Raw genomic sequence first — 21,238 nt, 5'->3', positions numbered from 1 at the left:
ATTATATTTAAAGATAGTCCTGCGGCCTGTGGGCCATTTTGATCAAGCAGCTTTTTGGCGGCCGGAACTTTTCTGTATGTAAAACGCAACTGATTCACTTGCAATCGTGACAGATTTTTTGCATAGTTTATTCCTAAATGTGCTTTAGGGAATTTTTATTGCCGTGAATTCTTTTCAATCTTTTCGTTTAGAACGCCCCTAATCCTAAATACTCTATTTGCGTCTACGAGTTTACAGTATTAAGCAATGTTACATTCTAGCTGCTCAAAAACGTGGACCATCCTGAGTTTGTTCATAATATTATTCTATCCTTGATGTTCTTGAAAATTAGAGTTTGCTTTTCAGATTTTTGGTAATCGGTGAAATAGAAAGTTTTTCAGTAAATTGTTTGAGTTATGGACTTGCCGTTCATAGCAACATGTGCCCTTAGCCTGATTTGTGTCCTGTACGTGTTCATGCTCATTTTCTCACGATTTCGAAAGCCGAAGTCCAAAAATCCATTTGATGCTGCTTGTACTATAGAGCGTCCTTTTGTTACCGACAGAAAGGAACGAAAAAAAGTTTTGAAGAAAGTGTTTAAACCTGATCTTGTTCCAGACAATTTGGACGCGATCATTATTGGTAGCGGGATTGGAGGACTAGCTTGTGCTGGTCTGCTTGCGCGATCTGGAAAACGAGTTCTTGTCCTTGAAAAACACGACAGGGCTGGTGGGACAACACACACATACAAAACTAAAGGCTTTGAACACGACGTTGGTATCCACTATGTTGGAGAAATGAAACATGGTGAAATTGTTAGGTGCTTCATGGATCTATTGACAGATAATCAACTTAAGTGGGTTCCTCTGAAGGACGAATTTGATACAGTGGTTATTGACGAACCAGGAAAGGAAGTCAGGAAGTACAATTACATCAAAGGAACAAACAATTTCAAACAACGGTTGCTGGAATACTTTCCCGATGAAGAAAAAGGAATAAATCGTTTCTTTGAGCTTTTAGGATTTTGCAAATCAGGTGGAAAACTTTTTTGGCTTGTTAAGATTTTACCTAAACCGATTCTCAAGATTGGTTTTGCATTGGGCCTTGACAAACTTTTTTGCAAAGACTACAACTACATTTCGCAAAACTCGCTCAAGGAAGTCTTGAATGACTTAACTGACAACAAAGATTTGAAAACTGTCATCGCATATTGCTTCGGTACCTATGGGGCATTGCCATCCAAAACTTGCTTTTTTATGCACGGCACGTTGATCAACCACTTTTTCAGTAGTGGAGGTTATTATCCCATAGGCGGAGCAAGTGAAATAGCTTTTCAAATAATTCCTGGCATTGAAAAAGCTGGAGGAGCTGTCTTGGCTGGTGCGTCTGTGACAGAAGTTGTTATTGAAAATGGGGGAGCTTGTGGTGTGCGTTTGCATAAAACATCCAATCCTGGTTCTGAGCATTTGCTGCGTGCTCCTATTGTGATATCTGATGCTGGGATATACAACACGTTGGAGTCACTTGTGCCCAAGCCAATCTGTGAAAAGTTTGGTCTAAAAAAAGGTTTAAACTGTATTGAACCTGGTGTAAGTTGTATACAAGTGATGATTGGCTTAAACGGGACAAAAGAACAGTTGGGATTGACCAATCAAAACTATTGGATCTTTACATCTGACGATCCTGGAAAAGTGACTGAAGAATATTTAGCAATGTCACGAGAAGATGCTGCTAACACTGAAATACCTTTTCTCTTTTTGACTTTCCCTTCTTCCAAAGATCAAACTTGGAATGAAAGATTTCCAAACAAAACGACTTGCGCGATTATGGCTTTGGCTTCATTTTCTTGGTTTGAAGAATGGAAAGACGAAAAAGTAAACCAGCGAGGACAAGTATATGACAACCTGAAATCTTGCTTTGTCAATCAAGCATGGAACCAAGTTTTGAAGCTTTTTCCTCACCTTAAAGATAAAGTAGCTAATGTTGATGGCGGCACACCGTTATCACATCACCACTACTTAAACAGCATGCATGGAGAAATTTATGGTATTTATCACAACAAAGAAAGATTCCAATTGCAGCAAGCCATGCATTTTAGACCAGAAACTGCGATACCAGGGCTGTACCTCACCGGGCAAGATATCCTTACTTGTGGCATTTCTGGTGCAAGCTTTGGGGGATTGTTGACTGCTTCCAAAATCTTGGATAGAAATCTAATGGTCGACTTAGCGAAGCACATGGAAGACGTCCGAAAAAAACAATAGGTGTGTGTCTGCAACTTTGATATACACTACAATCTACAAAAAGGGTTTGCAAAGTTGAATTGACTTTTCATGTTTGTGGAATCTAAAATAACTTTTTGAAGACCTTTCTATGCCAGAAGGGTCTTTAGTTTGTAAAACGTATTGCTTTACTGTATCTTATCCTGAGTGTGACAATAAATTGTGTAATTAAGTTTTTGTGACAACGTGTTTGAGATAAATTAGAATTGATAATTTTTGTTTGTAAATAACAACATATGTGAAGTGTGTTTTTGTTTTCGCATTAAACGTTATCTTTGATTGAACACTTTAGCTCTCTTTTCCTGATTTGCTTTTTTTTGTTAGGTTAGTTATAGTAAATTCTTTCTTTTTTGATGTAAGATAGATTTATAAACTTTAAAGCGCATGGTGACAAGCCAGACCAGTGAGTTTTTGATTAACGTTAGAGTATAGCCTACCAAGCATTTCATCAGGTGCATTGCAAATGAAGCACTTGGGATAGCGTTTAATTCTGTTTAGTTGCACTGCACCGCAATGAAACGACACTGAGAGTGCCAAACCAAGTTTGAGCATGACTTTACAAATCGAACAAATCATCAAAAATGAACCGTTACTGTTAAAGTTTGTTTGTTTGTTTTTAATATCTTTATCCTGCATTGCGGGAAAGCGGACTTGAGCGCTATGCATCGGTGTACGCCTTCCGACGTACACCTGACCCACGCTGCAGCCGACTGCAATGTCTGTTTCCGGTTGTCTACTCTACTTATGACTTAAATTTGGTAGGCTACCCATTACTCGAAATCGATCACTGGGTAGAGGCAATTATCGTAAAGTTTCTTGCCCAGAGAAACAACAGCAAGTGTGGGTGGCTGGAGTCGAACATGCAGGCTCTGGACTGCGAGCCCATCTTTACAAATCGCTCAGAGTCTGGCCAAGTTGTGCTGCACAACCTTTAGAGGTTGTATTATATTTAAGAAGTTTTATTACAATCTTAGAGGTCTTACTGTTTGCTGATTTGTTTGAGAATCATTATCCTCCACTGAAAGGATTTTCTGATAGGAAGATTCTGATAGAATTTCTTAGCAGTTTCGCATACTTGTAGATGCTTTGAATCCCTGGCGTAGGCCCGGTTGACGAGTTTAGCAGAATGAAGTTTCCGATGGTTGTTGTGTTGTCTAAAATATTTCATAAACGGTACCGCTGGATGGAGTGCAGTCCTTGAAATGCGTTGCTCAAGTACACATACTAAGATCTTTTTCAGATATTATAGAGAAATGGTTTTTGATAAAATTGAAAACGGTGAATAGATGGCATTTGATTCGAACATGTAGAGGAAATTACAACCAAGATAAAATAACAGCCTGACAAGAAAAAACACTTTTGAACAACGCAATACCTTGCAAGTTACAGTAATTTTTAATGTAGGCTATATAAGGCCAGGAGAAAGTAGGCCTATTGCGTTTTAGAGGAAACCACGTTATTATTTTATGACTCAAAATTTGTCTTTCCGATGAAAGAAAATTTTTAATAATCCATAACAAATGTTTTATTTTCATGTTAAATAGACAGGGTTGTCCTATCATCTTCACATAAGGCAATTAAACTTACTTATGTTTTCGTGCTGTTTCAGGTTTTCAACACAAGATAATGCTGTGAAAAATAGTGGCATTGTGGTTTTTGAATTAATTTCAGTAAAATACTAACAACATTTGAATCGATAGCGTACTATACATTTTCATAAACAATAATATGAAAGTGAATAAAAAATAACAGTAAAATCTCAAGTACATGTAGCTCCATACAAAGTGAAATTTGCATGACTTTTGACCCTTTTCTATTTCTTTAAAAAATAACGTCTAAAAGACATTATTAAAAGTAACGAAGGACAGTGGCCAATGTTTCAATCTTCCGATCTCTTCAGCGCAGTAAAATGAAAGTGAAAAGTGGTCTTGAAGTTTTGAGATGATGGTTTCTTACAGTGATTTTAATAAGCCAATGAGAATTGATTTAATTTTTAATTTTGGACTACAGCAGCGAAACGTAATTTTACCGCCAATTAGAAAGTGTGATTTTTTTGAGAAAAGTTGTGCTAAGCAATAATCTTATAGATGTTCGCTGGAACACCCTTTCATTTTCTTTGAATAATATGAACTCTTGTCAAAACAATAATAACAAACAAACACGAAAATCACCTTGAGATGTAAATGAACAAGTGCAAATAAATTTATTAGTTTGATTTTTAACCAACTTATTCATAAATTTTCTACAAGTTGTTGCAAGATTTACATATGTTTCTAAGCTGGAATAAATAAACTTCTTTAAATCGCTGTACTTTGACAAAAAATACCACTGTAGCCTAGGCATGTAAATTAAAATTGATACATTTGTAATTAGCGCGCCTGTGAAAAGTTACTCATGACTGAAAGAAAAGAGAAGCTGAAAACGTGTCTGCTGCAATTAAAATGTGAGTGGCGTTCATATCATGAAAGTGAGCAACATCAAAATTATGCGTTTCTATTTGCACGCAGAATGCTCAATTGTGTGATTTTGACCACAAATTTTTATGCGGTTTTAGCTGACTTCGCTAAATGAGAAAAAAGATGCAGAGATAAACAAGTTTGTTTGTTTGCGTACGTGCCCGCTAGAGCGTTTACTAGAACCGGTTTCAAATAGTTGCTGCAGTTTCAAATAGTTGCTGCAGTTTCAAATAGTTGCTGTTGGCACCCATTTGTTGTAAAACGCAACTACTTCTTAAAACAGTATTTCTGTAAGCCAGGATTTTTATCATCAGCGATTGTAGTTGTGATGATAGGGAAGGCAGAAATGGTGTTGCATAGCTTACTGCGCTTTGATGCAAAAACATGGGCATATTATTTACTTATGTATTGGTACGGCATTTTTGGAATTCGCAGCATTTTCGGAATGCACAGCCATTGCAAAACAACGGCGCGGAAATTTAAACAGACAAATTATCCATGCGCGTTGTCAATTTCAAAAAGTTGCTGAGAATGCCAATGAAAAATCATTACTTTCCTCAAAAAATACTGCAATTAATTTCAGTTTTTAGTTATTCAATTGGTGGTGTTGTATCACACTTTCATCGGACTGTAAATAAACACACGCAGTCATGAAGTGACAGCGTAGTTTCTACAGCAGATTTAATAGTGGATTGACAAGTTATGGTGTATAGTGTTGTCAAGCGAAGCATGAATTACAAAATATTTTCAAGCCCGAAATAAGTTTGATTTCAAATGCAACATAGCAAATGAGATGAAAAAAGGCTTAGGCCTACGCAAATTATACAAAATGTTATTCTTTGTAAAACACAGATCCGAGATAGGCTACAGTAGTGGATTTGAGAATATATTGGAACGACAGCACCACAAAGTTCCAACACAGCAAAAATTATAAAAGATCAAAAAAATTGGAAGTTGCAGTTTCGGCTTGTCGCCTACCTCAGCACTGCATTTGTAGTAAAGAGAGGTTGGCATCTTGTTTATGCGTAACTGAACAAAAAAGAAACTAAAGCTCCAACAAAGTCCATTTGTTATGCATGCAGCTTTGCTTCCAAAGAAAAGGTCATTAAAATACAGTAATTCGACGGTGGTGGTTGAATCTAAGTGTTCTTAACTGTAGCCTAAATGCCACGTATAGCCAGCGTCCTTTTGACCTGTTGAACTTCTTTGTTGATGAAATTTATCTCAATTGCAACAGATTTTTGCATAATTAATTTTGGTATACAGCCTATACCTAACTATAGTATTTCTATTGTCATGAAATCAGTTTTGTTACGAACAGATCTCATCTCAAATTCCTATTCGGACTAAGTGTTCACTTTAAAGTACTGCTTCCTTCTTACGATTTGCAAACGTGGCTATCCTTAGTTTGTTCAAGATGTTGTTCTAGCCTTGATGTTGTTGAAAACTAGAGTTTGCTTTTCAGATTCTTTGATAATTGGAAAAATAGAAAAAAATTTAATAAATCATTGGCGTTATGGACTTGATGTTCATAGCAACATGTGCTGTTGGTTTGGCTTGTGTCGTGTATTTAATCATGCTCATTGTGGCACGATTTAGAAAACCGAAGTCCAAAAACCCATTTGATGCTGCCTGTACTATAGAGCGTCCTTTTGTTACCGACAGAAAGGAACGAAAAAAAGTTTTGAAGAAAATGTTCAAACCTGACCTTGTTCCGGAAAATTTGGACGCAATCATCATCGGTAGCGGGATTGGAGGACTAGCTTGTGCTGGTCTGCTTGCCCGATCCGGAAAACGAGTTCTTGTTCTTGAAAAACACGACAGGGCTGGTGGAGCAACACACACATACAAAACTAAAGGATTTGAATACGACATTGGTATTCACTATGTTGGGGAAATGGAACATGGTGAAGTTTATCGATGCTTTATGGATCTATTGACAGATAATCAACTTAAGTGGGTTCCTCTGAAGGACGAATTTGATACAGTGGTTATTGACGAACCAGGAAAGGAAGTTAGGAAGTACAATTACACCAAAGGAATCAACAATTTCAAACAACGATTGCTGGAATACTTTCCTGAAGAAGAAAAAGGAATAAATCGCTTCTTTGAGCTTTTAGAACTTTGTAAAGCTAATTCCAGCGCTTTTATGTTAATTAAGATTTTACCTAAATCAATTCTCAAGATTGGTTTTGCATTAGGCTTCGACAAACTCTTTTTCAAGGACTACAACTACCTTTCACAAACCTCGCTCGAAGAAGTTTTGAATGACTTGACTGACAACAAAGACTTAAAAACTGTCATAGCATATTGCTTCGGTAACAATGGAGCACTGCCATCCCAAACTTCTATTTTTATCCACGGAAACTTGCTTAATCATTTTCTGAGCAGTGGAGGTTATTATCCCCAGGGAGGAGCAAGTGAAATAGCTTTTCAAATAATTCCTGGCATCGAAAAATCTGGAGGAGCTGTCTTGGCTGGTGCGTCTGTGACAGAAGTTGTTATTGAAAATGGGCGAGCTTGTGGTGTGCGTTTGCATAAAACATCCAATCCTGGCTCTGAGCATTTGTTGAGTGCTCCTATTGTGATATCTGATGCTGGGATATACAACACGTTGGAGTCACTTGTGCCCAAGCAAATCTGTGAAAAGTTTGGTCTAAGAAAAGGTTTGGACTGTGTTGAACCTGGTGTGAGTTGTATACAAGTGATGATTGGCTTAAACGGGACAAAAGAACAGTTGGGATTGACCAATCAAAATTATTGGATCTTTACATCTGATGATCCTGGAAAAGCTACTGAAGAATATTTAGCAATGTCACGAGAAGATGCTGCTAACATTGATATTCCTCTTCTTTTCCTATCTTTTCCTTCTTCCAAAGATCCAACTTGGAATGAAAGATTTCCAAACAAAACAACTTGTGTTATTGTAACTTTGGCTTCATTTTCTTGGTTTGAAGAATGGAAAGACGAAAAAGTAAACCATCGAGGACAAGTGTATGACAACCTGAAATCTTGCTTTGTCAATCAAGCCTGGAACCAAGTTTTGAAGCTTTTTCCTCATCTTAAAGATAAAGTAGCTAATATTGATGGCGGCACACCGTTATCACATCACCACTATTTAAACAGCATGCATGGAGAAATTTATGGTATTCATCACAACAAAGAACGATTTCAATTGAAACAAGCTATGAAGTTTAGACCAGAAACTGCGATTCCAGGTCTATACCTTACCGGGCAGGATATCTTTGGTTGTGGCCTTGCTGGTGCAAGCTTTGGGGGATTGGTCACTGCTTCTAAAATTCTGGATAGATATCTCATTACAGACTTAATAAAGCACATGGAAGATGTTCGAAAAAAAGAATAGTCATAGATACAAAACTCATGTTCAGCAAACAAACGTTTTGAAAATTATAGCCTATTGTGTGGTTAACAACTGCCTTCATCTTCAGCGCAATAAATGTTATATTTATACATAATATACATGTATTTATACACGTAAATATAACATTTATTGCGCTGAAGATGAAGGCAATTAATGTAGTTTTCGAAACTTAGTATCCACATTTGGGCTTTTTATTTTTTGAATAGATTATCTAGGCGTTCCAACCATTTTGCTCCTACCCAATAGACGTGTGTTTGCAAATGTGATTTTACCAGTTACGAACAAAGCCTTGTAAAACCGAATTCGGCTACTCATGATTTTTAGAAACAAAAATTACTTCATCTTAACATTTTATTCACTATCTATAGGTTATCTTCATTGTGGCAATACATTGCACAGTTATGTTTATGTGACAAAGCGTTTAAAGTTGATTGAAATGTTACTTGATATGTTTGCAAATATTAACGTTTGTGAAGTGTTTTTTTGTTTTCGAAGCAAATTATATCTTTGACGAAACTTTTTAGATTCCTGTTTATGTTTTTTTTTTTTGCGTCAAGTTAGTTAGTAGATTTTTTCTTTTTTAGTTTCAGATAAGTTGATAAATTTCAAAAAGTACATGGTGACAAGCCAAGCCAGCGTGGTTTCGAGTAGCGTTGTGGTACCAAGCCTCTCAGTAGACGAGTTGTACATAAAGCACTCGAGATAGTGTTTAATGTTTCAGTTTATCTGCGTCTCACTGAAACGCCACATGAGAGTGTCAAACCGCATTCGTACATAACTTAGATTGAACGCCTCATAAATGGACACTTGAAGGCATACCTGAAGGTGGTCACGAAGATTGGCTTCCTTGCCTTCCCATCCACTCTAAATCTTCAACCACCGTGTGTAAGCCTGGATACGACAAACAGACAAACAAACGCCTCATAAATAATTAACTGTTAGTGTAAAAGCACAACCCTTAGACTAGAGGTCTTACTATCTCTGAGAGTCTTATTACTTTTTCGAAGTGTTACTTTGGTTGGCTAGTTTGTAAATCTTTATTCTCTGACTGGGAAAGCTTCTGATAGGTTATTCCTAGCGGTTTTGCATACTTGTACAGGCTTTGAACCACTGACGCGGGCCGGTTACCGAGATTAACAAAGTGAAGTTTTGAATCGTTGTTGTTGTCTAAGAAATATTTCATTAGGTACTTCTGGATGGAGTGCAAACCTTAAAATATGTTGCTCAAGTGCATACCCTGAGATTATTTTGGATATTATAGAACTAGTTTTTGACAAAGTTTAAATCGGTGAACACGGTGACACGGGCGCGTAACTACTGAGCTAACGGGGTGGACTAAAGGTAGGAAAAATTAGACAATTCAGTAAGCAACTCACCACCATGGAGCATCTTCTACAGATGGTGAGACAAACACAAATCTTGCTGAATCATAACGAGTGATTGTCATGAAGTACGATAACTTCATAAAGCGCACAAGGTGCTCATATAGCAAGACCCTTTGCTTCTACAGAGCTTGGCTGGATGTTGTATCTTTTCGCCTTTAGACAGACAAAATCGTTTTTTTGTAGATCTTGCTCGCCTTTACATTATAGTTACGTGGTAACAACTTAAATTTTCGGAGCAAGTAAAACAATTTTGGGCCATTTTTATAAAAAAACAGTTTGTGCAAAATTTCATTTGTTACATAATAGTTTTAAAAGATTCAGACTATGCCTTGTAAAGAATTACAAAACAAGGCCACATGCTGTGCTCGAAAACTTGGTCTGTCAAGCCATCTAGGTGCTGACCTAGGTAGCAACATATATAGCCTACATTATACAAGTATCCAGTATACCTACTGCACTGCATGATAAGGCCTGAAGGCCGAAACGGTGTGCACTGTCTGCAGTTATATAGACGCTCTTGGCTTATGCCGATTGAGCACTTTACTGGAGGCACCTTGCTGTGCATTGCGCAAAGCTCACTACTTACAGTTTGAGCACTTTGGCAAGGTTGGCAGTGGTACCATTTTTGGAGCTTAGGTTCCACAAGTGGGAAAACGTCACACGGAAGTATATATCTCCGTGGCCATACCCAGCGTACCTACTACACTGAGCAGGCCGAAACGTTGTGCACTGTCTGCAGTTACAAGTAGCACATATACAGCAGTAGACTAATTTAGCACACTCGGTTTATACAACATAAAGACTGCATTTTCATGGATAAACACGTAGGCCATCAGCTCAAAGGTCCTGTATTATTAAAAATTTTCAACAAACGTACCCATGCTGCATTGGTTAACCTACAAACCTCATTTTATTGTATTTTAAAATGGCTGTGGCAACACTGGCGGTTTGAGGGACAATCGCAACCTCAAACGTTAATGTTGCGGCCTATCGACATGTCTTAAATTTGTTAATGGGCCTACAGAATGTTGACATGCATATAATTCCTTGTATGTCCTGTAGTTACGATTGATGTAAGGGTCTTTTGTTGTAAACTGCAGCTTATGATTATTATAATACAAACCATGCTATTTTGTAGTAAGATTGCAAAGTTTACTAAAAAAATGTCGAGTTGTAAAGCAAAACGTAGTTTTAAGAAAACAACAACTACACAGAGCCTACGTTAGGCTATTAGAATTCAACTCTCCGAAAGTAGACAAGGACAAGTGCCGACGCCAATGCAAAAAAAAAAAAATTTTTCAATGTGTTATGATATTTAATATTATTAATCAACAGGTTTACTTCTGAGCGCTTATTTGCCAAAATAAGTTTTTGAATCGATTGTAAGCGGATGGACATTATAACCACAACCCTTTGTAAAGTCTATAATCCATCATACATGCGCATTGCCCATCAAGATATGACAAATCTGTTCCACTGAGTATCAATCATCTTAGCAGTATTAATGAAAGACAGATAGCGCGGCTGCAAACATACAGTTTGCAAGAACGAAAATGAAGGTTTCTACTGCTTTTCATGGGTTGGTTTTATTTTGTGTTGCCCATGAAGTCGTATGTCAAAAGCTGGTAAGTTTATTTTATTAAAAAAATTGTTGCTATAAACAACATTTGATTATAGCGATAAAACTTAAGAACGGTTTTAGCTTATATCAAAATCAATGATATATCACTTTGCTGTATAAGTATACATCTCAGAGAACATCAAGTTAAGTTTGTACTTGGAATTATTGTGGTTAACTGGCTCAAACGGGAAAGGTCTGATTAAATTCAAGAATTATTATTTGCTCCACAACTATGGTGGGCATATACAGTAATGTTTCTATAAAAAAAGTTTTCGAAGAGCATAAATTATTTTTGGTATTACTCTATTTAACTTAAAAGTGTATTTCTTTGCCTTGCCTTGGCATTTGAATCTTTATTTTCACTTAAATCTTTATCATCAAATATAAATTTGTGCTTAGACAAAACAAAAACTACAAAAACTTATCGTTTTTGTTGTTATTAAAACATTTTAATAGCATAAAAAATAAGTTTTTAAGCGTTTCATTTGGTACAGGACGCAAAATATTGGAGGAACAAATACAAGTACCTTGATCCCGTTCCGCCGAGGCCATTTTACACCAGTTCAATTCCGTTTGGGGAACTAGAGTTACCGTCAGGGTTTGATCCTAATCGCGATGATAGGTTTTCATATGCTAGTTCAACGCAATACTGCTTGGTTACGGTAAACAGTGTTTTTTTATAAATTTTTTTATGCAGCTTTTTAGTTCCTGATGTAAAAATGCAGAGTTTTTAATATGCACAAACTTTTTTAAAAAATGATTAGCTTATTATGATTTTTTTATGAAATATTTGCAAGCTTGCGTAGTTTAATAGGAAGTGAATAAAAGAAATTGGAGATGAAGCATGTTATGCTGCGTAACTTTGCCCGGTTACTTTAAACCAGTGGTTCTAAACTGGGGGTCCGCTAAGCGATTTCAGGGGGTCTGTGAAAGTTTCTGAGTTTGCAGCATGATTGATAAATTACGAAATTTAAAAATTGGTTGGTTGTGCCATGGCCACCTAAAGATACGGCCTGATTTGTCACATTTTGCAGAATTTTCCGGGTTTTTCTAACTTTGGGCCAAGGTTTAAATAAATTTTTCTAAAAATTAGATTTTTACGCTTTCTTTACTGTTTTCCTCAGATGACACAATAGGTTTTAACATCCTCACATGTTGAAAAACAAAGAAAATTTGATTTCGAAGATTTTGGTCAGACTGTTAATTTTCAATAACAGTCTGATTTTGCGTTTTTCAACTTACTTTTTCTCATTTGCTACTGCTTCCCCAAGGCAACAAAAAAGTTTTATGTCATTAGGAAACCGCAAAAAGTAAGAACATCTCAAAAAATATCAGTCAAGCACTAGCAGTAGCTGTAATCAAAATCTGCAAAATGTGACAAATCAGGCCGCATCTCCAGATGGCCATGGTTGTGCTTTATTTGTGTATTACCGTAATTTTGCAACTGTACTTCCCAACGAACTTGTGCGATGTCCTTTGAAAGTTTAAAGGTTTACACAAACGTTTGGTATCTTAACGAAAAAAATATCATATAAATTGATATTTGTTGTGAGTTTGACACCTGTCAGAAGATACTTCATTTTCTTGATCATATAAATGAATTAATTTTTTAATAAGACTTTGTTCAACTTAATTCTTTTGAGACAGCAGTCTATTGATCAATGCTTAACTTAGAAATGCAAACGTTAGTCAGCAGTCTATCACCACTCACAGTTTTACAATGAAAAAGATTATAACGAATTACTATTGATGAGAAATGAAAAAAGGGGGAGATTGTTTGTAACGGTCTCAAAATTCTATTGATTTTTGATAAAATTTATTGAAAAACATCAAATCAACATAATATAGATTACTAATTTTTGATGCTGTGTGCCAACATAAAGCCTAATTCATAACATAACTTCGTCAATGTCATCAATCGTCATTAGTTCGTTGCAAGTTCAACAAATTCTTCTAAGTGTGTCGCTTCGAAACTTATGAAACATTTGATTCCATTATAGGAGAAGCGATATACCAAAATTTCAGATAAAATTTTTTTTAAGGCTTCGCAACCGCTTCGAAGGTGCCAAAGGGGTCCGCCAAAACAAAAACGTTGAGAACCACTGCTTTAAACCTTGTTTCAAAAATTAATCAAAGTAATATTTAATATACATATGAATTGGCAATGCTAAAAAAAAATTGAGTCAATGTGGAAAACTATATCTATATAATTCACAAGGCTTACATTCTATTATGTAATAACACCCTCAGTTAGTAATCCATTTGGTACAATGCACTACTCGTGAGAAAGGACTTTTTTACCACAATAAATTAAAACCTAGAATACTTTTATGCAATTTAACAATATTTTTATCGGTTTATGCTACCGTACTTATTTTCTTCTTGCAGGGAAATCACACGTGGCACCCTTTTCATACACACCTTGCAACTCAGGCTTACGTTTTTATTCGAGGTCACCCGGTTGATTTTTACATGATAAACAAAATGAATGGTACCTTGACAAAAACAACGCTTGGTGTAGGGAGAGATGATTTTGTATTTCCAATTCCAGCAGGTTTCACTCATCAGAATTTGTGTTGATTGATTGATTGATTGATGTGTTGTTCAATGTGTTGATGCGTTGTTCAATTTCGTGCTTTTAAAATAAGATGCTTTGTTATTATATACTATAGGCTACATATTACATATATGCTTATATATAGTTTATTATATTACAGTATGTTATGTTACTAAACTCGAAAAGAGAAAAATAAAGTTAAGTCTCTTTATTAAAAATACGTTTTCGTGAGCACATAAGCTAGGTACACCGGATGTAGTTGTTCTCCCTTAAAGTTGTATAGCGGCCAACAATTAAATTATAAAAACAAAATTGTTTTAGTAATGCAATTATACTGTTTTTAAACTAAATAAATGATATAAGAAGTTGCATACGAAAGCCACATGCTACTGAGTGTATAGCATCATGTAGGCCTAGCTATAATCTACAAAACTCGTAACACTAAAACTTGTGCACCGAATTTTTCGACACGCTCTTTCATATTACAGGCTCAATCACAGCCTTCGGCTGGAGAAATCTCAAACCAAACTTCCGCTTTTATTCTCTTATGACTGCGACAACTTATCCGAGCTACCGCATAGCTGACAGAATTCTTCTAAACAGAAAAAGTCTTGCGCGTGATTATCCACAGCACGCCAGAATCATTGAAAAATTTACTTCTCCATCATATGCATAAGAAAAAACTGTTATAAGTGGATTTGGGTTTAAAAATATCTTGAACCTTTATCGTTCTTGATGAAGCTTGATATCAAAATTGTGGTTGCAAACAGTGAATATAATGTTTCGATATAAAATGTATCGTTTTCCTGACTGCACGTTTCACAACTTTTCGTTGCATAATTTTGTGATTGCTTAACTTACGAATGGCTATGGCTAGTCGCCCATCAAATGTATTTCAGACAAGCTTTGTGAGATTCACATTTATTAACAGTCATAAAATCATTGAGTTATATATCTGGCATTCCTTACAATAAACATGAACAACTTTGTTTTGCGCAGTTTTGTGCATTCGAGTTCATTCTGTTCAAAAAACTTTATTTTTTTAGCTTTTGCTATCTCGATGCAGTAAAGTGCGATTTTTATTATATGCTGCAAATTATATACTGCAATATGCAAAGTGTTTTGTGCATTGACTACACAAGTTACTTACAGATAAAATACTATTAAATTTCACTTATTCATCCTTGTTGATTATGAAACATTTGCTCTTTATTTGCAGGTTTATTTTTTGTAAGATAAGTAAAATATTTATCGAAAAGAAGTTACAATGAACTTTACTTGTATTAAAATTTTTCTTATTGCCGTTGGATTCAGCAATTGCCTGTGTTTGGTAAGTTAGTATATTACTTAGCCGAAAAATATCTTAAATTGAAAACGTTTTTATCCTTGTGAGATACGTTGAGGAATCATTGTTTTAAGTGAAATTCAAAATCTTAGGTTCAAAGATTTTATTTAAGAATTTCTGAACAAATAGTAAGTAATATACATCTTCAAGCTTGAAACCAATCGCCAGTTATTCTATACATGCTTCCGCGCAGTCTTTTTTTACCTACCTTAAGTCCACTTTTGTTGCACCATATAAGACTGGCGATTGACAATAACAAAAAAGTGTGCCAAAAAAAATTATTCAAACAATAACTAAATTAATAAAATCTTAAAAATTTACACGTTTTCAAATTTATACGGGAATTGAGTAGGCCAGTGGTTCTCAAACTTTTTTCGTTGCGACGCATTGGAAAATCTTGCCAGACTGGACTTGCGACGCATCAAATGATAGATATTTCAGAAATAATATCATTTATTGGACGTCGTGACACTCAGTTTGAGAAGCGTCCGGACTAAGAAACAGCTGAAGGAAAAAGGTAACAAAAATAAATGTTAAGGTTGTCTTTTTTTATAATGCAGGACGTGAATTATTGGTTCAAGCAACTTGGACCTTTTTTAAACTTGGGCCCCCAGGAGCCATTCTATTCCTTGCAGAGAACTTATGGAAATGTGACATCTGATGTATCGGACAACTTTCTTCCAGGAACTAAAAGACATATAGCTTCGATCCAGTATGTTTTGTTTGCGGTAAGTGATAATCAAACGAAAGAAATCTTTTTTGATACATAATTTTATACCATTGTTTGTACATATCAGTTTAATTTAAAGCTGAACCCTCCCTTGGAAAAGGGCAATACCATTTATTTGGGCAAATCATTAATCTCTACCAAAGTGTAAATAATGAGAGTTACAACAAAATGGAAACATCAACGCGTGTAAAACAAAAGACCTATAATTTGTAAAATTAAACCTCTCAACTTAACGAATTAGTTTACAAAGTCTTGTCAATTTCATAATAAAAAAATTATTCAAGATAACCTCAGGTTTGCTAAGATCAAGAAAAAGGAAACTTTACATACAATGTTGAATGTTTTATGAAACTATGAAATAAACATTTGTGTGATCAGTATTTAAGCTACATCGGTTTCTATGCAGTAGCTACATTCTATTGTATACAAATAATTTTCCACAATTTTTCAAAATAAAGCTTCTTCTTCGTCGTATGAGCTGCCTTCTTCCGGACTATATGTTCGGGCATGAGGTCATCAGCCACTCGACAGTCTCATCATCCAGGGCCTTCAGTCCAAGCGTTCGATGTGGTGGTTGATGGATTGGGCAGTCATGGACGACATGGTCTACTGTCTGGTCTGTGGCACCATACTCGCATCCCGGTGAGGGAGCCAGGCCACATCTGCATATGTCTGAACGAAAGCGACCGACGCCGGTTCGTAGGCGGTTAAGCCGGACCCACGCAAGTCTTGCGAAGGACATTCCGGAGGGTGGGGATCGACGTCGGGTAGGAAATCACGGAGTCGGGAGGTGTTGTTTTGCCACTCCGTGTTCCATGTAGTTCGTCCAGTGTGCCGCACTTATTCCAAGATCTTCAACGTTGTTCAGAAGCTGTTACAGCATTTCAACGACGTCTAAAATTGAGCTAACACATAAAAGATGATGAAGGCATTTTCAACTTTTAATTCTTTTTAGTTGATATAAAAATCACTAAATGATGGTGAAATGAACAGCTATAGTCTAAATCAGGTGTGTATTGTTTTCTCAATGCAGAAAAACCAAACCTCACACACTTTCTATTCCGTTCTTCCCGCACATACATACGTTTTCATCCGAGGGCGTCCTATCGATTTCTATCTGATTGACAACATCAGTGGAAATTTGACGCATACTGTAATGGGCTTTAGGAAGGAAGTGCTTGCATTAGCAATTCCACAAGGTAAGCTGCAGATGACAGTGTAAACATATGCCTTGAGATGCATGGCAAGATGCTTCTTCTTCTCAGCTGATTATTATTTTTTAAATGAGAAAAACTTTTTCCCACCACTTACAACATGATACTGGAGTGCAAAAACGTAAGCATGTTTGGAAGCATTATGATAACGGTGTCGGGGTATACCCGAGGCGATAATGATGATAGTGAAGAATATACTAATAAAGTTCAAGAAGATTTGAATAAGCTTAACTGAAGATGATTTAGCTTCTAGCTGATTGAAATCGATTTTTAGCTTTATATGATTGAACTGACTCGTGTGAAAATAAATTTCTTTGCATTTTTAATAAAGTTATATCATACAGTATGTTATATTTCAGATTATTTGGTTGCCTTTCGGATGCGGCACCCTCGCTCAGATAGCTACTCGATATTGGTTGCACATTCGTTTCCAGCGTTCTTGCCATCTGATGAAGCACATCCAAGCAGAGAAGAACTATTTCGCCGCTTTCCTCAACATAGAAATCTAATAAAAAGATTCACTGTTCTTTCGTCAACTGAACCATAATTTATACATCCTCCTGTTCCATGAACATTAGATAAAATGGCGCATTGAATCCAACACTCAATACGAGGAAGGAACATTATGAATATGATGATAATGATGATGTTGCATGCTGTGTGTGTGTGAACATGAAACAAATTGCAATACCCTACAGTAACGTACACAGTAGCAAAAAGTGGCTTGTTGCATCTTTTACAGCGTTGATGATTGTGTAAAATCTCTTTAGATACAATAACTTCAAAGTGATAAAAATAGCCTTTAACATCCATTTCTGACTACGGATGTTATAAACAAAAATCTTTAGCAATTTCGAATTACTTTGTTTCGAAGCCAAAACTCCTTAGTTTTGTTTTGTCTGATATTGAGTCGAGCTTATCAGCAGGAATATTTTCTCTTCTTTATAGAAAAATATTTCGAACAGCCCTAATTAACAAACCATATTTGTAAAAGAATTTAGAATTGAAATAGAAACTTCATAAATTTCGAAAATGTGAAGCTTCAAAAGGTGACAACCGCACATTTCCCTGTCTGTGACATCCACATATTTGTGACGTAACAGACTATAAATATTATAATGACCATAATGTTTGAAGGATATTTTTCGGATAAATTGATCAGTAGCACACACTGGGTAAAAAAATTTTAATTATGTTTTGTTTATAGGCACAGTTTTGTCAGCAGGTTTCTTTGTTGGTTGTTTAAACAAATTTTCGATGGCTTTTCCCAAGGTAAGCTACAGGTATACCATGGGCTTCTATCAATACTATTTAATTCAACCGTGTCCAATACTACAAAATTGTGCTTAAGACAAGCAATAAAGCCAATTTGAGCAAATGATATCAAATGCACTATCCGCTTTATCCTCTAAAAACCTTAACAGCTTGTTTCACTCTTATTGGGATTTTTCAGGTTCTTATTCAATTAAAAATATAGTATTTAAATTATTACTAAGTCCTTATTGTACTTGAGGATTATACGAAGATCCTAATGAGAGTGAACAGACTGTTAAAGTTTGTGAGAGATTCGTAGCTATATTTGATTTCGGTTTTGAGTAATATGTTCTTATACAACTTAAACTGCAGTTGGAGTTGTTTAAAACAAAAAATAATTCGAAAGTCTAGTACTCGGATATTCAAAATATCCTGATTTTATTAAATGTGAGCTTACTCTCATGGGTGTTTTAATTCATTTTTATCTCAGCAATGCGGAAACTTGCGTACGGTACTGATGTTTGAATGATGATAACTATCGTAAAATAAGCCGATTAATCAAAGCAGAGCTTCATTCAAGAAAATGGTTATCGAAGAAGAAAGTTCGATTATCACCTTTGTGATACATCATCCTGTTATTTATGTAGTACTGTAGTAGTCTTCAGGTAGGCTACTCTTTAGGGGCCACTCATAGTAGTCTTCAGGTATAGTCTCAAGTAGGCTACTCTATAGGGGCCACTCATAGAAAAACACTTGCAAAATATTTGATTTTCGGTATAACAATATTAACGAACCCCTACACACATTTCACTCACAAAATTTGTGATGACGTCATTGTCTTTGGCAGTGACGTAAGAGATCCATATGGATCCTTTGGCCCACAAAGGTAATATTTGATTTTTTTGTTTGTTTGCTTAGGCGTTGTTAAATAAAGGATTTTCTTTTGTAAGATGCACAAAAGCTAACTTTTACTGCGATAAAGCATACAAGTAAATTGGTAGCATTTTTAGCTATCTTTCTTTATTTTTCGTTATGCTGTTTACATCTGTGCTTTTTGGCCACGTAGGCCGAAGGATTCATATGGATACTTCGTAGTAGAAAAGCTTATTTCAAGCGGTAAATTGTATATTTTTGAAGTACGAATAGGACAAAACAAAATTAATTACTTTTTGAAGGTTTTCAAATAAGAAAATCGATCTGAGTCCTTGTATAGCTACTGTATATCAAAAAGGTTCTCAAAAATTGTCAACTTATTCTCAGTTATTCACTCTGAGGATGCGCATTGTCATGGTGCGTGAAACGTCAGTGAAGCAATAAAACAACCTGTTTATTGTTGCTTTTACTTTCAATTTCATCAGATGAACGTTGCAACTAGTGCTAGAAACGAGTGGTATTTAAGTTATTTAGTGTTAACTCTAAAGAATCTAGACATAGCCTACTTTTAAATTAATGGATAAACAAATAACCGGTAATGTTAAGCAAACGAAGTTGGAAATTACTATGGTACTGTCCTTAACAAAACCTACAGAACACACTAAGAAGTTACCATTAAGAAACCACACATCGCTCTGAGTTTCTTAACTGAATAAACCCCACTTACGAAAGCACGGCTGTTGTAAATGGTGCAGTGCGGCGTCGACGGCGATTAGATCATGAACGAGTTTATGCGGCACGGTCTTTAGGCTGCGTCTTAGAATCTATTGGCGCTGTGACGACAGGGCAAATTATGCTGTAGCTCTGTTCCAAGCAATCGTGGAGTTCGAGTTGCATACTGATCTTGATAAGGCCCAAAATTCTTACTTTCCTCTTTGAAATATGATTCTTATTGCTCTTTTATTCTTTATACAGGTTACGTTTAAATAAAGAATGCTTGTCAATAATCCTCCACACTGCTTCATGCAACCCAGAGATACGTTCATATAACCTCGACTTAGACAGTTTCTTTGCTTGTGGAAGTCTTAGTCCGGTTCTGCTGAGATCAAAGAAATTGTCAAGACTGAATTAAACAAAAATCCTCTTGAATGTTACGAAATACATCTCGTTACTATCAGATTTTACGTAACTTATTTTGAAACTGTGGTAGACTGTAATTTTCTTCAAACATTTTTGATGCATTATTTTGTAAATGTACAGCCCATCTATGGGAGTTGTTTTAACATATTTGCATTGTCTATTCAAATCAAGTTTTGAGCACTTGATTGAATTTTTGGAATTTTGCATCAATTACTTGTTCAATCCCAATGGGATATACATATGATTTGTATTTGGACCCACTCCAGCAAGCCAAAAACTTTTTGGAATAGCTAATAAATACAATTGATTTTTAATTAAGTGATATGGACTCAAGACATTAATGAAGTGTTATTACAATTATGTTCATTGGTTGCGTTTTCAATACACCAGCGCTATGATCTTTTGACTTTCAGTTTAAATGTAGTGGCCTGTTTACTGATCGTGAAGCTACAGTTAGCGTTTTACAATCAGTCTGATAATACAGAAATTCAACGTTTTGCACTTGCTGTAAAATATTGTTGCAGTATAAGTACAGTTCAGTTCACTAGGCCATAGCCCTAAGAAGGACCGTAAGAATTTTTCTCTGGAGCAACATATACTGTTCATTATCATGAGAGAAGTAAACGGCTATAGTCTAAGAGACACCACTATGCAATCGACGGCATGCTTTTGTCAAAAACACAGCCACATGCTCTTGATAATAATAATGTTATGGTTTTATTTATTGTCGCTCTACAACAGCTAAGGTCTTTTAGCGACAGGGCTCATTTTTAATTTGTATCAGGTTTACGATGTTATCACATTATTACCCGACTCATTCTCACTGCGCTATGCAGGATAGAACACAATCGGTACCGTTTTTAAAGTCTTCGGTTTGACCCGACCTGGAATCGATCTCAGATCTACCAGCACCAGAGCCGAAGGCGAAACCACTCGGCTACTGAGCTGGTCACATGCTCTTGCGTAGTGTTGAACCAGCGCCGCGCCTTAAATAGGCTACAAAGAAGCAATTGGTTCACG

At 35.9% G+C, this 21,238-nt stretch overlaps 3 protein-coding genes, 1 long non-coding RNA gene and 1 pseudogene across 4 annotated transcripts; all 5 read left to right on the top strand.

Moving 5' to 3' along the window:
• Positions 1–395: 395 nt before the first annotated feature.
• LOC145767308 (all-trans-retinol 13,14-reductase-like) lies at positions 396–2,243 on the top strand. The gene has a single exon (XM_082579106.1). The coding sequence runs from the start codon at positions 396–398 to the stop codon at positions 2,241–2,243; it is 1,848 nt and encodes a 615-aa protein (XP_082435232.1).
• Positions 2,244–6,233: 3,990 nt separating this feature from the next.
• Positions 6,234–8,616, top strand: LOC145767298 (all-trans-retinol 13,14-reductase pseudogene; annotated as a pseudogene).
• A 2,421-nt stretch (positions 8,617–11,037) lies between these two features.
• On the top strand, positions 11,038–14,872 carry LOC145767290 (uncharacterized). The gene is made up of 4 exons (XM_082579084.1): positions 11,038–11,109; positions 11,600–11,767; positions 13,494–13,659; positions 14,151–14,872. Exons 1-4 carry the CDS (start codon positions 11,038–11,040, stop codon positions 14,336–14,338), a joined length of 594 nt encoding a protein of 197 aa, XP_082435210.1. The 3' UTR covers positions 14,339–14,872.
• Positions 14,873–14,914: 42 nt separating this feature from the next.
• Positions 14,915–17,498, top strand: LOC145767280 (uncharacterized). Its single transcript, XM_082579073.1, has 4 exons — positions 14,915–14,992; positions 15,568–15,735; positions 16,771–16,936; positions 17,311–17,498. The coding sequence occupies exons 1-4, from the start codon at positions 14,930–14,932 to the stop codon at positions 17,496–17,498; spliced, it is 585 nt and encodes a 194-aa protein (XP_082435199.1). The 5' UTR covers positions 14,915–14,929.
• A 267-nt stretch (positions 17,499–17,765) lies between these two features.
• On the top strand, positions 17,766–20,630 carry LOC145780479 (uncharacterized). Its single transcript, XR_014290659.1, has 2 exons — positions 17,766–18,223; positions 20,054–20,630. It is a non-coding gene; the product is annotated as an uncharacterized LOC145780479 (long non-coding RNA).
• The last annotated feature ends 608 nt before the right edge of the window (positions 20,631–21,238 follow it).

This window comes from Aplidium turbinatum, chromosome 1 (genome assembly GCF_918807975.1).
Source record: "Aplidium turbinatum chromosome 1, kaAplTurb1.1, whole genome shotgun sequence".
Taxonomy (NCBI): domain Eukaryota; kingdom Metazoa; phylum Chordata; class Ascidiacea; order Aplousobranchia; family Polyclinidae; genus Aplidium; species Aplidium turbinatum.
The sequence above is the reverse complement of the archived record's forward strand: the minus strand, read 5'-3'. Positions and strand labels throughout refer to the sequence as shown.

Coding starts and splice junctions, on each gene's coding strand:
- LOC145767308 (XM_082579106.1), top strand. CDS start 396: ATGGACTTGCCGTTCATAGCAACATGTGCCCTTAGCCTGATTTGTGTC.
- LOC145767290 (XM_082579084.1), top strand. CDS start 11,038: ATGAAGGTTTCTACTGCTTTTCATGGGTTGGTTTTATTTTGTGTTGCC. Junction 11,768..13,493: donor CGCAATACTGCTTGGTTACG/GTAAACAGTGTT, acceptor TTCTTCTTGCAG/GGAAATCACACGTGGCACCC. Junction 13,660..14,150: donor TGTATTTCCAATTCCAGCAG/GTTTCACTCATC, acceptor TTCATATTACAG/GCTCAATCACAGCCTTCGGC.
- LOC145767280 (XM_082579073.1), top strand. CDS start 14,930: ATGAACTTTACTTGTATTAAAATTTTTCTTATTGCCGTTGGATTCAGC. Junction 15,736..16,770: donor TCCAGTATGTTTTGTTTGCG/GTAAGTGATAAT, acceptor TTCTCAATGCAG/AAAAACCAAACCTCACACAC. Junction 16,937..17,310: donor TGCATTAGCAATTCCACAAG/GTAAGCTGCAGA, acceptor GTTATATTTCAG/ATTATTTGGTTGCCTTTCGG.